Source organism: Alnus glutinosa, chromosome 3, assembly GCF_958979055.1.
Source record: "Alnus glutinosa chromosome 3, dhAlnGlut1.1, whole genome shotgun sequence".
NCBI classification, from domain to species: Eukaryota; Viridiplantae; Streptophyta; class Magnoliopsida; order Fagales; family Betulaceae; genus Alnus; species Alnus glutinosa.
The window spans coordinates 824,840-844,304 of record NC_084888.1 but is presented as its reverse complement, the minus strand read 5'-3'; the positions used below and the strand labels follow the sequence as shown (position 1 = coordinate 844,304).

At 36.1% G+C, this 19,465-nt stretch overlaps 3 protein-coding genes and 1 long non-coding RNA gene across 8 annotated transcripts; 2 read left to right on the top strand and 2 right to left on the bottom strand.

Moving 5' to 3' along the window:
• Positions 1 to 132: 132 nt before the first annotated feature.
• LOC133862632 (uncharacterized) lies at positions 133 to 3,565 on the bottom strand. Of its 4 annotated transcripts, none has more exons than XR_009899257.1 (6): positions 3,167 to 3,565; positions 2,586 to 3,090; positions 2,072 to 2,324; positions 1,258 to 1,409; positions 972 to 1,128; positions 133 to 896 (listed from the first exon to the last, which is right to left on the bottom strand). It is a non-coding gene; the product is annotated as an uncharacterized LOC133862632 (long non-coding RNA). The 4 variants fall into 4 exon arrangements; XR_009899260.1 differs by having other exon boundaries at positions 133 to 875; XR_009899258.1 differs by having other exon boundaries at positions 133 to 855.
• Positions 3,566 to 4,490: 925 nt separating this feature from the next.
• On the bottom strand, positions 4,491 to 7,425 carry LOC133865041 (protein RER1B-like). Its single transcript, XM_062301511.1, has 4 exons — positions 7,255 to 7,425; positions 6,303 to 6,682; positions 5,224 to 5,404; positions 4,491 to 4,790 (listed from the first exon to the last, which is right to left on the bottom strand). The coding sequence occupies exons 2-4, from the start codon at positions 6,647 to 6,649 to the stop codon at positions 4,737 to 4,739; spliced, it is 582 nt and encodes a 193-aa protein (XP_062157495.1). The 5' UTR covers positions 6,650 to 6,682; positions 7,255 to 7,425; the 3' UTR covers positions 4,491 to 4,736.
• Positions 7,426 to 8,671: 1,246 nt separating this feature from the next.
• Positions 8,672 to 13,006, top strand: LOC133864847 (soluble inorganic pyrophosphatase-like). 2 transcript variants are annotated; one of them, XM_062301276.1, is made up of 9 exons: positions 8,672 to 8,826; positions 9,802 to 9,952; positions 10,136 to 10,164; positions 10,617 to 10,682; positions 11,183 to 11,290; positions 11,394 to 11,459; positions 12,125 to 12,245; positions 12,530 to 12,611; positions 12,781 to 13,006. In XM_062301276.1, the coding sequence occupies exons 2-9, from the start codon at positions 9,820 to 9,822 to the stop codon at positions 12,821 to 12,823; spliced, it is 648 nt and encodes a 215-aa protein (XP_062157260.1). In that variant the 5' UTR covers positions 8,672 to 8,826; positions 9,802 to 9,819; the 3' UTR covers positions 12,824 to 13,006. The 2 variants fall into 2 exon arrangements, with proteins under 2 accessions (XP_062157260.1, XP_062157261.1); XM_062301277.1 differs by having other exon boundaries at positions 8,823 to 8,908.
• Positions 13,007 to 14,588: 1,582 nt separating this feature from the next.
• On the top strand, positions 14,589 to 19,084 carry LOC133864628 (gamma carbonic anhydrase 1, mitochondrial). The gene is made up of 5 exons (XM_062301018.1): positions 14,589 to 14,786; positions 16,283 to 16,426; positions 17,417 to 17,542; positions 17,640 to 17,791; positions 18,453 to 19,084. Exons 1-5 carry the CDS (start codon positions 14,672 to 14,674, stop codon positions 18,729 to 18,731), a joined length of 816 nt encoding a protein of 271 aa, XP_062157002.1. The 5' UTR covers positions 14,589 to 14,671; the 3' UTR covers positions 18,732 to 19,084.
• The last annotated feature ends 381 nt before the right edge of the window (positions 19,085 to 19,465 follow it).

Genomic DNA, 19,465 nt, shown 5'->3' with positions numbered 1-19,465 from the left:
ATGGATCTCAAGTGACTTGGATAACATTTCTTTACAAGATAGAGAAAGGTATATAAAAAGCTATTTATGGGTAAAAGAATGCATTGATCATGCCTAGAAATGAAGGCTGTTTTAAAGTTCAAGTAGCCATAATTTGTTGAATTCGATAACGAATTAGCAGTTTTAGTGGTTACCTCCCAAATTCAATGCTGGAGCTCGTGTTATATACTGACAGGAAAGAAGGCATATGCAAGTAGTGGTTCCATTAACGTCCAGCACTTACCATGTGGAGCTCAATGTAAAGTTGGAAGCAAATGCTAGATATGCATTAATGGGATTAGTCAAGGACATAAGCAGTAAATATGCAATTACACCTGAAGTCAGCAATGTTAATTTCAAACCAGATTACAAAGGTTCATCTTTTAAACGCGTACACAACTTTTCTTGATGGTTTAACCTGCTCTTTCGAAGCTAACATGGTTCCTTTTTCTTGCTTTCAGTGATAGTCCTCTATGAGGTTGACAAAGCAGCGCAGAACCTTCAGCACTTGATAAAATGGATTATGGACTGTTACACAGATGCTTGTAAACTCATACTCTGCTGTGAAGATGATGTAGAAATCCTTGAATCAGTGAAAAACCGCTGCAAAGTTATCAAGGTTGATGCTCCTGTTACTCATGAAGTAAGTTTCAGATTGATTTTGGATTCTAACTGTTTAATAATAAGCACTGTACATTAGAATGTTTCCATCTTCCATACTTCTGACTTTCTCTTAATCCTCATTCATACCTCCAATTTCCCAGATCATGGAGGTTCTTATTCAAATAGCAAGAAAGGAGAACTTTGATCTACCCATGAGCTTTGCTGCTAAGATTGCTACAAAATCAAAGCAGAACCTGAGAAAAGCAATCATGGCTCTTGAAGCATGCAAAGCACACAAGTTAGTTCCTGAAGAAAAAAATTTAAGTTTCAAATAAATTGATTATACTTACGAGGATACTGTCACTGTCACTGTGCAGCTACCCTTTTGTCGATGACCAACCAATTCCACTTGGATGGGAAGAGGTCCTAGTGGAACTTGCTGCAGATATCCTAGCTGATCCATCACCAGCAAGGTAGGTTTTTCTTTTTAAGGGAAGGAGAGGAGGTCTGTTGAGACAAATGAGAAAAGGAGAAAAAAAGAAAAAGAAGAAGAAGAAAGATTAGATTACTTATCCAAAAAAAAAATATTCTGACACTACTTGATGAATGTAAAGAATTTATGTTTTACCATTATACCTGATAACTAAATGGCTTGAAAGTTTATACAGCAAATGACAGTTTCTTTGTTTGAGATAAGTTTGAAGCATTTCAATTATGAATCCTTCAAAACACTTTCAGTCTCTTGCCCTGGATGAGATTATTCTCTAGAGGCTGCTTAAATTTATCATCTGGGTATAAAACAGGAAGAAGCAGTCCAACACTTGAATCAGAGGTTTAGCTCAAAATGGAAATTATGAACCCTACCACAAGTAGCATACTTTTGATTCCTTGTGAAGAAATTCTAATATGACATTACACATTTATGGTTTTGACAGATTATATTTAATACGGGGAAAGCTTCAAAAGCTTCTTTTGGATTTTGTTCCCCCAAATCTGATCCTCCAGGTGATACATTTAATATGCCAAAATAATCAATCTATATATTTACCAAAATACTGTTTTGTGAGGATGTAGTGTTTCTAACATGCAGAAGCTAGTGGAACAGTTCCTTAAGCGAGTTGAAGGGAATACTAAAAGGGAACTTTATTATTGGCATGCTTATTATGTGAGTGCTAACTTTTGTTGTTCTGTTTTGTTGAAAAGGTGATGGTACCTTAGAAATGAATTCTTTATCATTTTTTATCCTTATATGTTAGTTCTATGTTTCCTTTGTTACATTGTGTTGTTGACAAGGAGATAGTAACTCAAGTTTGTTGTTTACAGAGTAAGAAACTCCCAACAGGAACAACTGCTTTACTGAAATTAGAAGGTAACAAATAAAAATCACTGTAAATATTTCATGATTTATAATGATACACATCAACCACACAATTCCAAAATGCATCCGCACCTCACATGTAGGGTTAAGCTTGCTCTGAACTGCTTCATGAGGAAATTTATTCCGAGCACTCACCAGTATACAGGCAGTTCACTGGTATTTTGTGTATCTTTTGTGCAGAATTTGTGGCCAAGTTCATGAGTATATACAGGAAGAGTTCCAATAATCACCAGTACGTATAGTTTTCACATGACTGGCTGATAGTTGATACATGCTACATCTCTCCACCTCCTTGTTATCGTGTGGCTGCAGCTGTTACTTGATACTGAAAAGCCAAAATGAAATAATTAGATGCCCGTAGGGCTTCTGTGTGAGGTTGCAAAAGTCGAGAGAGTTAGCACCCACACTCTCACCCACTCTCTCTCTCTCTCTCTCTCTCTCTCTCTCCAAAATGCCAAATTCCTAGTCAAGTTAGGTTTGCTTGTGAAAGATTAATGAATAGTGAGTGTGTCATATTTGCTGTCTTTCTTTTTTCTTCTCGCCCACAAAGTTTTTATTTATTTATTTTTATAACGTGAAACCTCACCAAGGCAAGGCTCTTCGGAGTGATATCCTGAGGAGTAAACCCCGGAAACTAAGACTCCACCAGCCAGAACCGAGTATCAAGAAATCCAGGAGAAATCCTAATGCACAATCAAACCGTACAAGTTTACTGCTCGTCGACCACTAGGCTGCACCCTGACGGGTACAAAGTTTTTTGTTTGAATCAATGAATCGTTCACAAGTGGACACCTAAAGGCATGATCATCTTCAAATTTCTTGGACAATATAAAAGAATTCCAAGGTTAATGTCCTTCATTTTCATTCTATGGATTCGAATTACCATCAACTCTAGGAGAAGAGCAACAATCAAACATCCAGATTGGGCTTCAGTGCAGCCCATCTTCCTTTTCAGAAAAGAGGAAGCAACTAGCGCCAGAGCTCCTAAAGCCGCCCACCCACAAGTTAGGGTGCTTCTTGGGTGGTTTGAATTCCTCAAAGCAAGCTCCAATTGTAGCAATAAATTCAGATATCAGCTGGGTTCTTGCAATCTGCAATAGAACAAATGTCTCATCAGCCTAAAACGTTTCAATGCCAAATAATTCGTAGACAGAATATAAAACGGACCTTGAGACGTAAATCCAACGTGGAAACGAGCGGTCGTAGTCGTAGACTCATAGCCAAAGCCAACAGCACGCGTAAACAGACGTTGAAACGTAAATCCAAAGTTACGGCCATAACTATCAGACCAAAAACTTCTTTTGCCTCGGTCGGCATCTCCTCTTTGCGAAGTGCGTCCGGCAATATGCTGGCAGAGGCAAAAGAAGTTTTTGATGTGATGATGCTGTCGAGTGAGGAACGCAATTCTATGAAACCTGATGGATAAGCGAAGAAACCCCCTTCGCTTCTACAGTTCTACTCTATTCCTTCCTCCCGACATTGATTGCGAGGGAATGGTAAGCGCTGTTTGGAGGAAGAGAAGGTAGGGTGGGTATTCTGGATTCGGGGTTGCTCCTCAATTCCTACGACTCAAATGAACGCAAGGCCATATATAGTTGCAAAATCAATCAAACAATTTTATAGGAAATTGTAAATCCACAGTTGTGACGTAAGGCTAAGGCATAAAAGTTGTCTCCCTTTCGTTTAATTGAAAATCTCTAAAATACAAATTTTGTTTAAGCAAATACAAACACAGCTTCTTAACTTCAAATTTTCTCATGTTTTGATTAAGTGTGTGTTTGGGATTGTGATTTCGTAAATAAAAAGTATAATTTTAAACCAAAATGCAGAATATAAATTGTTTAAGAATTGCGTTTTAAAAAAATTACCAAATCACAATCAAATTGATGCTTTTTTAAAAACACAAAACAGTTTAACTTGTCATTTTGTCAAATGAACGCTTAACTGCGTTTTTAAAATTCAACTTTTCAAGTCGTATATTTTAAAATTATTATTTTTAAATCACACTTTTTGAAATCGTAAACTGATCTTAAATGCCTACGAGTTTTACTGTGTTCAATCTATTTTCACCCAAACACATTTAATTTATTATTTTACTTCTTAAATCCTAATTATATTTTTTTTTTAGCATTTATTTATCCCGAGTGTTAGTGACTGGCAGGTGCGGCCGCACAAGGTGGATCTGGGGAGGGAAGGTCAATGGAGGGGCAGAGGTGGGCAGGCGGTCAATCTTACTTCCATCTTTCCCAAAAAAGAGAAAAAAAAAAAAAAAAAAAAAAAAAAAAAAAAAGGAAATGAGAGAGAAAAAAGAAGGTGGAGGGAGAAAGGGGAGGTCTTATTGCCTGGTGGTAGTCAGCCTGAGTTTACACGCACAATATCTAAAACACCATTGCTGCTAATTCTTAATTTAATCTTCTTAACAAGCGTAAAGCAGACAATTTTTAATCAACCTTAGTTAGCAGGTTGTAGCATAGAAAAAGTTGTGAGATCATATAAGAAACAAAATCTTAATTCAACATGCATGAATTTTTGCTCAACTACAGAAAAAGCGAAGGCCAAAAGTGAACCTTCTGCCTAAAAATGATTTCTCAAATCCAATTCAATTATACACGGTGAAGTACATGTTCGAATATCTACAACCGTGTTCAAAGTCTAAATTTCCCATTTCTCCTTGAACCATATTCAGGTCTTCAGCATCTCTTTTCTTCTTTCTCTTGGATCAGCACATTTATAGCTTTTAGTCTCTATTTGAACGGCTACTAGTTCCAGCTGACTTCTTACCAGTATACCTCTGTTAAAATGAACAGAAACAGGTTATGAACATAAAAAGAGATCAACAGCTGAAAACGACCAGCCACCAAAAAATTTCAACTGCAGAATTTTACGACTAGTTAACTTGGTGGCCAACCTAGAACTGAGGAACAGATCTTGAAGCTGATTTTCTGGGAGGTTCGGTTTCGGATTTCTGGAAAAGGAAGATTCAAGAAGAATTTGGAGAATGTTTGGCTTTGTCTAAACTGGAATATTGATGTAAACATTCTGGTTTAGTTGTGTTGGTTTGTTGCTTGTTTCTAGTTGGGTTTCAGAGTTATTCTCTGATTGTAATGTGTTTTGATGTGTTTGGAAGTCTTGTTTGTACGGTCGATTCTATTTGTTAACAATGGTTCTACTTATTCATAAAAAAAATAAAAATAAAAATAAAAAAAATAGACAAGTTAACTCACCTGCTTTCCAAGATCGAATGGGATATATTTGTATTTGATCATGTGTAGGATTTGTCGTTTCATCGTGAGGACAAATAGTACAACCCAGTAGCAGAGCAAGATTGGCCAGAACACAGGTACATCCAACACAGAAAAGAGGGTCAAGACAAATGCAACAATAAAAGCCTTCGTGATGGAATACCTGAGATCATTAACCAGGGAAAAGTAAAATTAACTCAAATAATAGCACTTACGGAAACTTCAAATAGCTAAAGCAATGATGTATATAAGATGTATAAATGAAATGTAAAGCACAAAACTAAGTTACTAGATTGAACATCAAAGCCGTGGAACCAGGAAATTCTAATCTGGAAATTGGGAAAGCACGGTAAGAAGAAAACTGAAGCAAAAAGCACTGCCTGGGGAATTCTAAATGTCTTTCACAATATGAAGAAATTAACATCAAGAAAACGCACAGAAACTACAAGGTAGAACAGGCCAAACAAAATCTCTATACAAGCCTGCCCGCCATAGCTTACTCTCCCCCAAACTGCAGTCTTGTAGTAATCCTTTTGTAATGGAACCTTGATTAGCCAGCTAGCTATACATTCAAATCCTCAAGAATCTCAAACAGCAAAGATACAGTGTAGTTTGCAATTTGGGTTAAGCAAAGCACATTATAGCTGCGAACTTGACAATAAGAAAGTTATCAAAAACAAAAAATTAAATCAGTAGCAATTTACTTGACCTTTAAGCTATGTTAAAAAAATTAGAATTTAAAATTTGAAATGAAAAGGCTAACATCTAAACCGGTAATTTGTGCTAAAAAATTGAAATTAAACCACTCTATACACTCTATAAACAACTAGAAGGGTAAACAGAGTGGTACAGGGTAAATGAACAAAGCAAAGCATCCAAACATGATGGTTTACATAGTACCGAAAATCACCCCTCCAATATGAGTCCTACTGACAACAATGACGACCAAAGCAATAATTTTTTTTTTTTTTATATGTAAGAATTCAATAAAAAGCACAGAGGGGAGCCAAAGCAATAATATGAACCAATGTCCAAGCTCAAGTAGGCCTATACTAAATTACCAGAAGTTAAATTCTGGGAGACGGCGAATGAAAGGCTTGAATTCATCAGAACCTTTTGTTGGCAAAGAAGCCCCGCCCAATGCTTCAAGCTCTGGATCAATCTTTGGCGACAGAAACCCAATCAAGAGGTTCAAGACATAGATCCCCAGACCATAGGAAACAACATAGAAACCTTTTACATAGTAAACACGCAAAACGTAAATCATTGCAACTGCAAGTGTTCCTAGCCACCTCTGAAGTGGGTGAGGCGTCGATCGGTCCAAATAATACTGAAAGGTCCTCGAAAACTCGCTTCTCCACTTGGCAAGCGGCACCACTGTGGTCATATCACCTCCTGGTCCCTCCATTAAAATTGGAGTTTTAATTTGCACAGCTTAACTCTACAAAACCCATAAACACATTTAAAAAATAAAAATAAAATAAAAGCCAATGACTTAGATTAATGAAAATTAATAGTATGATTACAATAAGCGATAATCAAACCAAAACGACAGTGAATTTTCGTTTTAGATCCTGAGCCTAACAAACCATTTTGAGTCAATCTAGTTTTTCGATTTTCTATTTCGCATTACAGTAATACAGAGTATAAACATTTTACTCTTCTATCTTTTTCCTCAGCAACCAAACTGACCTATGTTAAAGGTTTTTACAGAAAAAAAAAATTGAAAAAAAAAAAAAAAAACCAAATTCTTTGCCCGCTTGGTTATCAGATTCGTTAATATAGTGAGAAAAAAAAGATAATAACGCACAAAAAAAGGGTTCTTTCTTTTCCCTCAACTTTTCCCAGTAACCAAACAGAGGGCTTACGCAGTTCTTCAATAATTTCGATGAAACACAAAAGGTATTACTAAGAGTTAAGCAGCATGGAGATTATTTAACCAATTAGGTTTGTAAACCGAATTAATCAAGAGACGAAAATGATTAACAGAAGAAGATAAAACTAGGGATTTACCAGGTGACCTTTGAGACGCCTTGGTGCCGGGGTTTAGACTGTAAACCGGACGAGGAAGATTATAAATTTACAACTCTAACCATGCGCTGGGTGATCTCTGTGCTGGGAAAATGGAATTTGAGAGAGAGCGAGAGAAGGACTTTGAGGGAATATACTTCCAGAGTTCAAGGAAAACGCCCGGTTCCATGGTTTTCACTGGGCCTGTACAACGGGCCGGTTTTTTCTCCGCAATTTGCCCCACCCACGTGGATTACGGAATACGGGCGGATGTACAGCCCGAAATACTGGGCGAGTGGATACAATATCGGATTCGCCTATGTGTCATGTGTGAGCGGGCGGACAAGGAATTTTAGGTAAGCGGATAATGTTATTATTGCTTTATATATATATATATTTTGAAATAATGTTATTTTTATATAATTATTATAATACATATTTCATTTAAAAATGACTTTGTTTTGAGATTTAATCCAGAACGATGTAATATATATTTTGTAATAATGTTATTTATATACAATTATTATAATACATATTTCATTTAAAAATGATGTTGTTACGAGATTTAATCCAAAACGATGTAATTTCGTCTAGGGATCTTTCTTCCTATTTTTAAAGAGCAATCTTTACTTATCGTCATTTAAAATTTTCTTCCTCATACTCTCTCCGCAACTCCTAACCTCCCCTTTGGCTTTCGTTGTTGTCTGTTACTGTTGTTTGGTAACCAGTTTATGGTAAGCGCATAAATCATTTTATTCAATAAATTATTTTTTTTATTTGATAAACGTTAGATGATTTTGTTTGAAATAATTTTTTTTAGTTGATTTTTCACTCAAATCTAATATATAAGATGAATGATATATAATTGTCAAAATGATAATACTTTGAAAGGGTAAAATATATCCTCCCTCCATTTTTTTTAAGGAAGCTAAAGTCCCTTTCATCCATATGCTTATACGATCGGTGCATAAAATGCTTTCATTTTTAAGTTCTTCGTAACGCTCCACGTATTTTCCTTCCATGAAAATTGAAAAAAAAAAAAATAATAATAATAATAAAATAAGGCATCCAGAATATTAAAAAGCACGTTGAAAAGCGGATTGGCATATACCTCCCGAAGCGCTCAAAGCCATTAAAAAGAAAACGAGAGAGAAGGTTCTAAACAAACGATGAAAAATACAGGACTCTCGCTCGTCATCACCGAATAACTTTTGACTACTTCCTTACGTGGGAGGCGGTCATTGGGCCTTGCTCTGCGATGCAGGTGACCATATCAGCACTACCGATTCTGATACTTCTTTCGAAGGTGTCCAAATTCGAGAGAAAATCAAGCTCTGACACATACCCGCACCCGCAGCCGTCCGATTCCCTCCACTCACATCGGACGACGCGTGTTGACTTATGACTGATCGCTGGAAATGAGACCACTGTCTTCTCAATCTAAGCTTGCATTATGTACGGCTCTAAGCTATAAACATAAGCTTAGAGCTCTCACTATATATATATAAGCTTGCAAATTGCATTAACACGTGCACTAACCGAAGCTTTGTCTTCTCTTTTTTTCAGTGGTTGTCTGTGAGTGCTCCCTATCCCTTTCTCATTGCCGTAAAGAACTCTTATCATTTGTTTTGATTTGATTCTTCTTGGTTTATTTCGGGTGAGTGTATTGTATTTGTATGTGTTTTGTTTTCCTGAGAGAGCAACTTTGGTGGATACCCATTTGATGAAAACCCTTTAAAGAGACTGAATTTAGACGTAGTTTTGTGGTATCTGTTGATTTGTGTCATGGGGGTGTGTTTTCAATTTTTCTGCGTGTGCTTTTGAGGGTTTGCTTGTGGGTTTCTCGCTCTGGGTGTGTTTGAGTTTGCATGAAAACTGTGATTGTTCTCTTTCTAGTTTTTGTTTTGATTGTTAATCTTGATTTGTTTGTTACTTATACTTGTATTGATTTATTGGGGTATTAGCCTTGTTGATAATGCTTCGCCAACTTTTTGTTTTCTTTCCTTTTGCTAATCTGAATTCATGATTTATGATGCATATGTTTCTGATCACTAGGGCGATACCCTAATCCGGTTAAATGAGAAGTAATTGTTGTTAAAGAAATGTTGGTCTTTTTTCTAAAAAAAAAAAAAAAAACTGTTTGTTATTGTTTACCAATTAATTTAATTACCTTTGCCAAGCTTATATTGTGAATCTGCTGATTCTAAATTTGGTTAATCTGTTGTGCAAAATTAGGCCTAGCGTGGACGCTCTCATTTCTTAGAGTTTGAATTCATTAAAAGGTTCCGGATTCTTATTTCAGTCTCTGGTTGGATCTAGGCATTGTTGGTACTTGTTCTTGTGGTTTGTTTTGTACGATTTCTTCCTTATTGGTGAAGGATATTCTTCTTTGTTACAGTCCGGTTCTTTTTCTGCTACAGTAGATGCTTCCAGTTCTTCTGCGTGATTTCTTCTCAAGTGACAATTATTTTTACTTCCAAATGATTTAATTAAAAAGAATTGTGGTTTACTGAGAGTGGTTATATGATTCCACTCTTTATATTTCGTAAGGTATTGTGAAGGGTGAACATGGCTCACCATTTTGGAGAAGCGAGTGGGAAAAATTCAACAGGGTTCCCACAAGTGGTTCTCAATGAGAGAATCCTTTCTTCGATGTCTAGAAGATCTGTTGCTGCTCATCCCTGGCATGACTTGGAGATTGGTAAAATTCAATGCACCTTTTAGTTTACTTCTACTTTAAATGGATGTCCATGAGACTCTTGTGCTAAGTGAAACACTTAAATCTCACATACTCGTAGTAAGGTCCTTTTTGAACTGTCAAATAGTTCACATATTGCAATTTTACATCTTTTGGGTATAATGCTCGATTGTTTAATCTATGCAGGGCCAGGTGCTCCAGCAGTTTTCAACTGTGTAAGTTTTGTGTCCTCAATCTTCATTGTTGCGAGCTTCAAAAGAAACTTTTAGATAGTAATTGTTTCTTACTTAGGGCTATATAAGAATTCTGGCAAGAAATATGTGTGGTATATCTTGCTGCTTTCACTCAAATCCATCAAACTACCGTATCAATTTCTACATTAAGGAAAAGTGGCTGAGAGTTTGTGTTTGTTCATTAGTGAGGTGGATAAGAAAGTAAACAAAAAAGAACAGGATTATTTAACCTATGAGGACCCTGCTTTTCAACAACAAATGCTGAACAGAATGCTAAATGTACCCTGCTGGAATTATGTTAGTGATTCCCTAAATACGGTTTTGTTATAATTAAGCCTGGTGCAATGTATATCTTTCTGAGTATATAACGAATCATATGTTCTATCTCAAAAATATTTCTTGTTTTGAAATCCAACTCTGGATTTCTGCGGCAGGTCGTTGAAATTGGAAAAGGCAGCAAGGTTAAGTACGAGCTTGACAAGACAAGTGGCCTTATAAAAGTATGAGTTTTCTTCCCCTTTTAACTTATCCAATATGTTCCTAGCCATATACATTGTTCATTGTAGCAAACTTGCTTGGTGTTTTTATTTAGGTTAGACTCAAAATAGTTGTATTCCCTAACATATTTAAATAAGTCTAGTTGTCATGAAATATTTCATATACACTTAAAATTTAACCAGCTATTGTCTATCATTTGTTACTTCATATCTGTTAATCAGAGAAGGTGACCATTTACCTCTTTGACAAGGTTATCAAATCGTACAATTCATGCATGTAATAAGATTATGGGAAAATCATGTTATGATACTCCATAATAAAACAATTGATGCCAAACTGTGCCCTCTTTCCTACATATTATGTTGTAATTAGATTTTGTGACACAAATACCATGTTGGTGCTCTTGCTAACAATAGTGTTGCTAGGATGCTGGCGTGTTTTGTTAAATTTATGTATGAGCTACATGAAGTAGATAACTAAAGCATATCAGTCCTTAAAATAGGTTGATCGTGTTCTCTACTCATCAGTTGTTTATCCACACAACTATGGTTTCATCCCGCGAACCCTTTGTGAAGACAGTGATCCTATGGACGTCCTGGTACTGATGCAGGTAGCATTTTTACACATCCCACCTTTGCCACAATGAATATAACATCAGATTTTTAAATTTCTGAACTTGAAACTTTCTTTTCTTGTACTTTCTTTTTCTATAGGAGCCTGTGCTACCTGGGTCTTTCCTTCGTGCTCGTGCTATTGGATTAATGCCAATGATTGACCAGGTAAAGGATTTATCTTGCCTGCCTGTGTGGTTCTGACTTTTGTTTCTTATTTTAAAGGCACATTAACTCACGATTAAGGAGCTGTTGGGTAAATATAAAAATTAGCTGCCCAAGGATGTTACTGGAGAACTGGACAAAGTTTCTCCTTTTCTGGTTATATTATGTGGACTCTATTCGTGCATTGTTTTATTTAGCCCACGAGTTGCTTGGGTTACCTGAATTTGGCTTGATGTTGAGGTCCAAGTGGGTTGTCCTACCGTTGGCCTTTGATGAAAGGGTGAATGAATTCCTCTGGTATTGGTATAGTATCAATAACCTCCATCAGAATATCTGTTGCTTTCGACCCATCAACAGTCTGTTCTGTATCTGATCAGGAGTAATCTGGTCAATTTAATTGCTTACTTGTGGAAAAACAGAAACACTTGAAAAGGAATCTGGTATATCCAGATGCCACTCTTAAGGGAGGTCGGTCATATTCAAAATGGTACAACTGTACAAGGTCTTCAGTGATGTAATAGCCAAGGAAGTTCTGTTGTTTTTCCTATGATTTTGTCAGCTAGCTTCCAAAATTTCCAAATTATCCGATGTTTTCTACTCTCTTTCTGGGCATCTGATTTGGGACAAACTTGAAAGAGGAATTAGCAATTGTAACAATCCTGATGCAGGGTGAAAAGGATGACAAAATCATAGCAGTATGTGCTGACGACCCTGAGTTTCGCCATTACAAGGACATCAAGGAGATTCCTCCACATCGCCTTGCTGAAATCCGACGCTTCTTTGAGGACTGTATCCTCTCACTTATTTACTAAGCAAACTTGCTCTTAAATTTTGTTTTTATTTTTTTATTTTTTGGGGTGGGGGGGGGGGTAGCTTGTGCTTATTAGCTTGAAGGTTGACATATTTCAACGCTGTTGCATGTACCCTTGCATGATTTTATTTACCCAATAAATTTATTTCAAAACATTCAAAGCTACTCTTACTAGATATTTCATTTATTTTTGAATTCTGGTTATCCGTTCACAATCTCTGCTTCACTGCTCTGTATATCCTTCATTTGTAACAAATGATAGACAAAAAGAATGAGAACAAGAAAGTTGCTGTGGAAGACTTCCTGCCAGCTGAGTCTGCCATCGAAGCCATCAAGTACTCCATGTGAGTTTCTTGAGAAGTTTTCTTTTGTATGAAATCAAAACTCAATGATTTGCTTTTTTAATTTTCTGTTTGCGAATGAATTTAGATTTTTTGTTCTATTAAAGATTGTATTTTTTCTGGAACTTATGACCAATCATTGTTTCTCTTACATGAATGTTTTCTGTTGCAGGGACCTGTATGCGTCTTACATCGTTGAAAGCTTGAGGCAGTAACTTATCTGAAAACTAGTAGAATGGCAGTGACCACTAAATTATCATAGGCTGATAGACTTCTTGCAGCATGCCTGTCTGCACAGATTTTATATCACCATGTAATTATTAGTCATAAATGGTGCTTAATTATGCTGTACTCTTGATATTATATACTTTTCTATACATATCTATATGTTGGATGCTGCTGCTTCTGTAAAGAGAAGTGACTTGAAGTTAGATTCCTTCAAGTTGCGTATTTTCTCATTGGATAACGCTAGAAACTACATTTCTATTTTACAACTATTTCACAACGTTGATGTGGCAATTTCAATAAATCTTCGGATTTTTATTTTATTTTTAAAATGACTTATTTAAGAGTTGGTTAAATCTAATACGCCAGTATTGTAGAATAATTATAAGATAAAAATATAGTTTGTAACATTTGTTGTGAATGTGGTTATTGGTGAAGAGTTGAACATGCCAAAGATAGCATGAGGACCAATGTTACTGAGTCCTCGATTTTCTTACTGCCTGTTGTGAAAAAATCAAGTACATATTTATATTAAAATAGTATTACTCGTTCCAAAACGTAGAACGACTTTTATAAGAAAAAGGGAAGTTATATATACTGCACTTTCCACTAATCGGTCATTGTTTCACTGTATATATATATATATATATATAAAAGTTGGTTGATATTATTACATTGGCCACAAAAATCAAAAAATAAAAATGTGGTGTTTAACATTACTCTAAGAAAAATCCGAAACAATTCATTATATAAATTGGGTATTATGGATAATTTCCAAATTTAAGTTTCATTGTCTCTAATTTTGCAATAACAAAATTGACTGGCCAAGGTTTCCTTTAAATTGGGTGAATTTTTTATTTTTGTAGTTCAGACTAATAAATTGTCATTTGTTTTTAAAGCATGATTTCACATAAATTTTTAAAAATGTGTGTTATAATCACATTTTTCAATAATTCTATTAAAAATACATATAAGTATTAAATAATGCAAGAAGTCATTCTTGTGTTTCTTTAATAATGATGTGGCTTTTAAATTACTATTGGACTTGTGATTGATCATTATTAAATTTTAATCAAATTATGATTTTAAAAGTCATCATTATTAAAGGAACAGAAGATAAAATTGTAGAATTACTCATAATTATTACAATTCTATGTTATAAGGACAAGGTTGATGATTCTTGTATATCACTTTAGTGTACATTAAGACATATTTGGTGTGAGACCCATGCATTTGGGTTTCATGTATGTGGAACCTAAGATATGTTATTTGCACAACTTCTACACTATAATTGTATAATAATGCATGTGTTCAGTATTTTTTTTTTTAAAAAAAAAAAAATGAAAATGCTGGATATATCAGCATTATTGTGCTACTAACATATTTCGTGAGATCTACATGTATAGGTTTTATACCTAATATGTCTTGGTGTAGACTTGTAATTAAAGTGACTTGCAAATAACATACCTACTAGGACAAATGTAATTTAGTAGACCGTGGCAAAAGAATTTCTTCAGATTCAATTTAAAGAGAACACTGGAACACATCCTCATGTGAGGAATTGTTATGCTTATGTTGTGGGTTTGTAATGCAAGGAACATTTTCCCAATTTAAAAGGATGAGAAATTACTCTACCAAGTCATAGGTGGCGGCTTGCCTGGCAAAATCTAAGGCTGACAGGTGGCGTCAGACCTTTGATCAGTCATAGTAATTGCAGGAAAAGTAACTGTAGAAAAGACGTCCTCCAGCTGCAAGGTACCACTCGTAATGCACACCAAAATTTGCAACTGGCCATTGAGGAACAACTCCCAGTCTGACCGTTCATTTGCAGAGGGAAGATGGGAACGCTGGGAAAAGCAATCTACACCGTCGGATTCTGGATCCGCGAGACCGGCCAAGCCCTTGATCGCCTCGGCTGCCGCTTCCAAGGCAACTACTACTTCCAAGAACAACGTACGTCCTTTCCTTTTGCGGATCTTTGCTAATTCTAAACCCTAGAAACCCCGAAATTCCATGTTAGAATCAAACCGATCAGCGAAATTTGAAGTAATTAGTGTAATCTGATACTCAGAAAAACGAAATGTGACTGTTTTATTTGACAAATTTTCTACTTAATCTATGCGTGTGGCATCGAGTCCAGTTAGCTGGTAAATTTTTGTATATGGAGCTGGTTGTGTTACGCGTTAAGCTTAGTTGATACGTTTTTCTCAACGTGCTATAAAAATGTTCTGCTTCAGAGTACGGAAAGATGTATATGGTTGAAAAGGCTATAATGGGAGATAGGTATAACACAAAAGGAAAGGAGAAAGAAAGAATATGAGTTGTTATCAGATTGGAGAACTTGCTAAATTCTTGCTTGATTTCACTATTGATCGCAGTATCTAAAGGGATGTTTGTTATGATTTTTTTTTTTAATAAGTAATTTCATATCATTAATTAAGTGCCGAGGGCGCAACCATAGTACAAACTACACATGAAGTATACGAGAGAACCCTTAATAGGAAGAAATAAAGGAATATAAATTCAAAAAATCTGCAAAAGAAGAAACAATCCAGCTATAATGTGCTGCTATCCAAAGAGGTAACGAATGTGTTATGATGTTGGTATGGCCCAATTTGGGTATGAGCGCTAGAGTGGGTCAACCTAGTATGGGATAGGTTTAAGGGGCTAACTTTCTGCATTTTATCAGCTATGAAGCTTTTGGCATATTGGTTAGGTACCTAATATTAACCAGTGCCTAATATTACTATCGGAGCAAGCATCACGTCGCTTGTTCGAATCTCGAAGGAAGCAACCTATAGAAAGGGTTACCTATAGTGCTTGAGTAATGCCGCCACAAAAGTGAAAAGGTCTACCAGATCCGAAGTGGAAGCCGCTATACGGTAGGCCTCCGTGAAAGCCGGCACTGAAGCATGGTAGATTGTTATGATCTTGGTGGGCCCAATTTGGGGTATGGGTACTAAATGGAGCCGGTCTATTATGGGATAAATTTCAAGGCTTAACTTTCTGCGTTCAATAAGTTTTAGAGCTTTTAGCATATTTGTTAGGTACCTAATAGTGTCGTTGCTAACGGTTATTAGTTTTGTTGCCCCTTTTGCTTGCCCTACTTTGATTCAGTGACCATGGAGCACGATGTATAGAATATTTCTTAGGATGACATTATTAGGGGATCTTGTTTTATGTTTGTTTGAGATCATGTTCTATGTGAACTAAGTCTTTGGTTTTGTTAGTTTTCTTCTTGCAAGGCATTGCTTCTTTTTCCATTACGGGTTAAGAATACTAGGCTTTACCCACTTAAATGCTTTTCTGGAACTGTCTAACATCATCTACATGTACATGCATAAGATTCTTTATCTTTGGTTAACTTCTGTTGTTTTAATTCTTATTCCTCTAGACTTTGAATACCCCCTTAGAGTTTTTATAACTGATGTTTATATTGGTTTTTGTAGTGTCTAGGCATAGGACACTCATGAACATATTTGACAAAGCTCCTGTTGTTGATAAGGATGCATTTGTGGCCCCTAGTGCATCTATCATTGGTGATGTTCAGGTGGGACGAGGTTCTTCCATTTGGTATGGATGTGTTTTGAGAGGTACGCATGCTGCACCAAAATGAAACTTAAGGATGTTTAGGCTGCCTAAATCTCTTAACCACAAGCTCTTAAATCTTGAATTCTTTTTACTTTCTTTCTCCAAGTGGTGTTTAGATAATAAAGGAGCACACTTGCAGATTGCTATGTATATTTCTAGATTCATATCGTTGTCATATATTTCTCATGATAATTTCTAATGTTCCACTGTAGTGCTTGTAATTGTTACAGTGACTGTTGTAATTATGTTCAAAGGACTGCATGTTGCCATGGTTGATACTTTGATATGTTCTTATGTAGTGTTTGCAACGAAAAAAGAAAAAAAAAAGCATATAATATGGAAACAAATTCCTCTACTATACATCTATTACCACAACTGTAATACTTGTTAAGAATAATAAAGTAGAAAAGGTTAATGTCAGCATAATTTTGGATATATCTTATCTAAAGAATGACATATCTATATATAGAAGTGAAAATTTGAGGGTTGCTATCCCTGTTTACCAATGAAGAAAAGGAAGGAAAATATGAGGAAAAGAAAAACAGAAATAATGAAGAAAACTTTAGGAATATTTCTTACTATAATCATCTTTATGCATTGAAACAATATCTGCTTATTGCAACCACCATTTTTTATTGGAAATGATAATGTGTTATACAATTAGCAGAACAACCTTTTCACCTCTATATGTGATTTACAAAACTGAAAATTACTGAACCATTGATTTTCACTAAGATTTTAAGAGAAGCTGGGGAAATCAGTGCACATTGCGTCAAAATGACAACATAAGCTGTTATATGTTGCACACTCAATCAAAAGCAACTTCTTTTTGGTCTCTCTGTTGTGATTTGAAATTGGTTTGAATGATTAATGCTACCCTGTTGAAACGTTTCATATGTAATGAGTTTGTTCATTTTCTTCTCTGTATGCTCGTGCTTGTGTGCATGCCATAAGTTGCTTATTCTTGTCTGATTGTGTTTTCTTGTTTGAAGGTGATGTTAACAGCATCAGTGTCGGGTCTGGAACCAATATTCAAGACAACTCCCTTGTTCACGTGGCAAAATCTAATTTGAGTGGGAAAGTTTTACCGACTATAATTGGTGACAATGTTACTGTGGGTGGGTAACATGTGATTGCATTGCAAATGTTATCAACATGGTCTTGATGTGGGTTCCTTGAGGATTTTGCATTACGGTTTCAATTTGAACTTGGCAGGTCATAGTGCTGTCTTACATGGATGTACTGTTGAGGATGAGGCATTTGTTGGTATGGGTGCAACCTTGCTTGACGGGGTTTATGTTGAGAAACATGCCATGGTTGCTGCTGGAGCCCTTGTAAGACAGAACGCAAGGATTCCCTGTGGAGAGGTTTGTCCACATTGCCTTCATGTGCCTGGAATTTGGCATAGTTTTTTGTTTTGTAATATTCTCTGTCATGAAATCTTGTATTGAAGTTTACATAGGAAGTCTAGCCAAATGAGCAACTACAATGGGGTTTGAGCCCAATGTTCTTAAATACTGTACCCTGGGATACTTTAAGCCCAAAGCTGAGGTAGGCTCAACATGTGGCGCCTTAGGCGATGGACCTCAGTTCTACTTCGATGAGAGATGTTAGAAGTTAGAACCTTTAAGGTAGGCAAAAGAAATCTGAGTCTGTTTCTGCTGACCCTAGTGCTGCCCTTCATCTTTTTCTCAAGGTTACTAGTTCTGTTATTATACTTTTAATGTATTGATTGTAGTTTGATTATTTACGTTTAAAACTAAAGCCATGTGCTTAAGTAATCGAAATTTATGTCATGTCCTTGGAAGTTGAAACATGGTATTTGGGCAATTAATTGATTTTTCAAGGTTTTGGACTTGTACTTTTTAGTTCACTCAGCCTCCTGCCTGATTTTGCTGTTAAGTCTCTAGGAGTTCTTACCATTTATGGATGCCTTGTGTTTGAGCTTCATATTTTCTTAGCAAATGTGGCTTTGTTCGATTATACGAATAGATGGAGCTATTTAAAGCTTTTAAATTGTTACTGCAGGTGTGGGGAGGTAATCCAGCAAAGTTCCTCAGGAAACTCACCGAAGAAGAGATGGCCTTCATCTCCCAGTCAGCTCTAAATTATTCCAACCTGGCACAGGTTCATGCAGCTGAAAATGCAAAGAGCTTTGATGAGATTGAATTTGAGAAGCTACTTCGCAAGAAATTTGCTCACCGTGATGAGGAGTATGACTCAATGCTGGGTGTTGTTCGTGAAACACCTCAAGAGCTTATCCTTCCTGATAATATACTTCCAGATAAAGTACAAAAAGCTACTTAAAATCAGATTTGTTGTGAAGATGATGTTTTTGTTGTATCCAGATTTATGGAGAACAGCTGCTTTTCATTTCCAATAATTTTCGGGAGCTGGGTCGGAGTATCGACGTTCTGACATATGGCTCTGCTCACCCTCTCTGGCTGACCAGAAACTTCATTTTCTGTTTATTGAGAACATCTGCTACGATGGAACATGTATTTTGATGCTCGAGTCATTGGTGCAGCTCTCACAGATCTGTAGTTGTAGAACTCAATTGCTTTACATATGTTATTTTCAGAATAAAGAACATGGAATCTGGTATACTGGACGTTATCATGTCTTGCTGAAATGACCATGTTCCCTATCCTTTCCCACTAGCTATTGTTCATTGTTGTGTAAATGGGAAAAAGGAACAGAGGCAGGTGGGGGGGTTGGGCGGGTAGGTCTTATAGAAGTTCTTTCATATTTGTTGTTTGAATTACTACATGAAGATCTGAATCCGGCTATACCTAGTTTCGGATAAAACCAAAAATTAGATATATAATAAATTGAGCATTAAATAAACAAATTTTGTTGTATGCTTCATACAGAAGTGCATGGATCATCATAAATGGGAAGATGCAATCCAATAGGCTATTATTGGTCGGTGGAGAGCTATTATTGGTTCGCCCTTACCCCCAACCGAGCCTGCCATTTCCCTAGAGAGCTATCATTAATCACCTTATGAATGATTCGAACATCATCGTTAAGCTAATAAT

Excerpts from the sequence above, each read along its gene's own strand:
- LOC133865041 (XM_062301511.1), bottom strand. The coding sequence starts at position 6,649 with ATGGAGGGACCAGGAGGTGATATGACCACAGTGGTGCCGCTTGCCAAG. Across the intron at positions 5,405-6,302 it reads CTCCCAGAATTTAACTTCTG|GTATTCCATCACGAAGGCTT; the intron begins GTAATTTAGTAT and ends TAATGATCTCAG. Across the intron at positions 4,791-5,223 it reads CATTCGATCTTGGAAAGCAG|AGGTATACTGGTAAGAAGTC; the intron begins GTGAGTTAACTT and ends TCATTTTAACAG.
- LOC133864847 (XM_062301276.1), top strand. The coding sequence starts at position 9,820 with ATGGCTCACCATTTTGGAGAAGCGAGTGGGAAAAATTCAACAGGGTTC. Across the intron at positions 11,291-11,393 it reads ACGTCCTGGTACTGATGCAG|GAGCCTGTGCTACCTGGGTC; the intron begins GTAGCATTTTTA and ends CTTTTTCTATAG. Across the intron at positions 12,246-12,529 it reads CCGACGCTTCTTTGAGGACT|ACAAAAAGAATGAGAACAAG; the intron begins GTATCCTCTCAC and ends AACAAATGATAG.
- LOC133864628 (XM_062301018.1), top strand. The coding sequence starts at position 14,672 with ATGGGAACGCTGGGAAAAGCAATCTACACCGTCGGATTCTGGATCCGC. Across the intron at positions 14,787-16,282 it reads CTACTACTTCCAAGAACAAC|TGTCTAGGCATAGGACACTC; the intron begins GTACGTCCTTTC and ends TGGTTTTTGTAG. Across the intron at positions 17,792-18,452 it reads CAAGGATTCCCTGTGGAGAG|GTGTGGGGAGGTAATCCAGC; the intron begins GTTTGTCCACAT and ends TTGTTACTGCAG.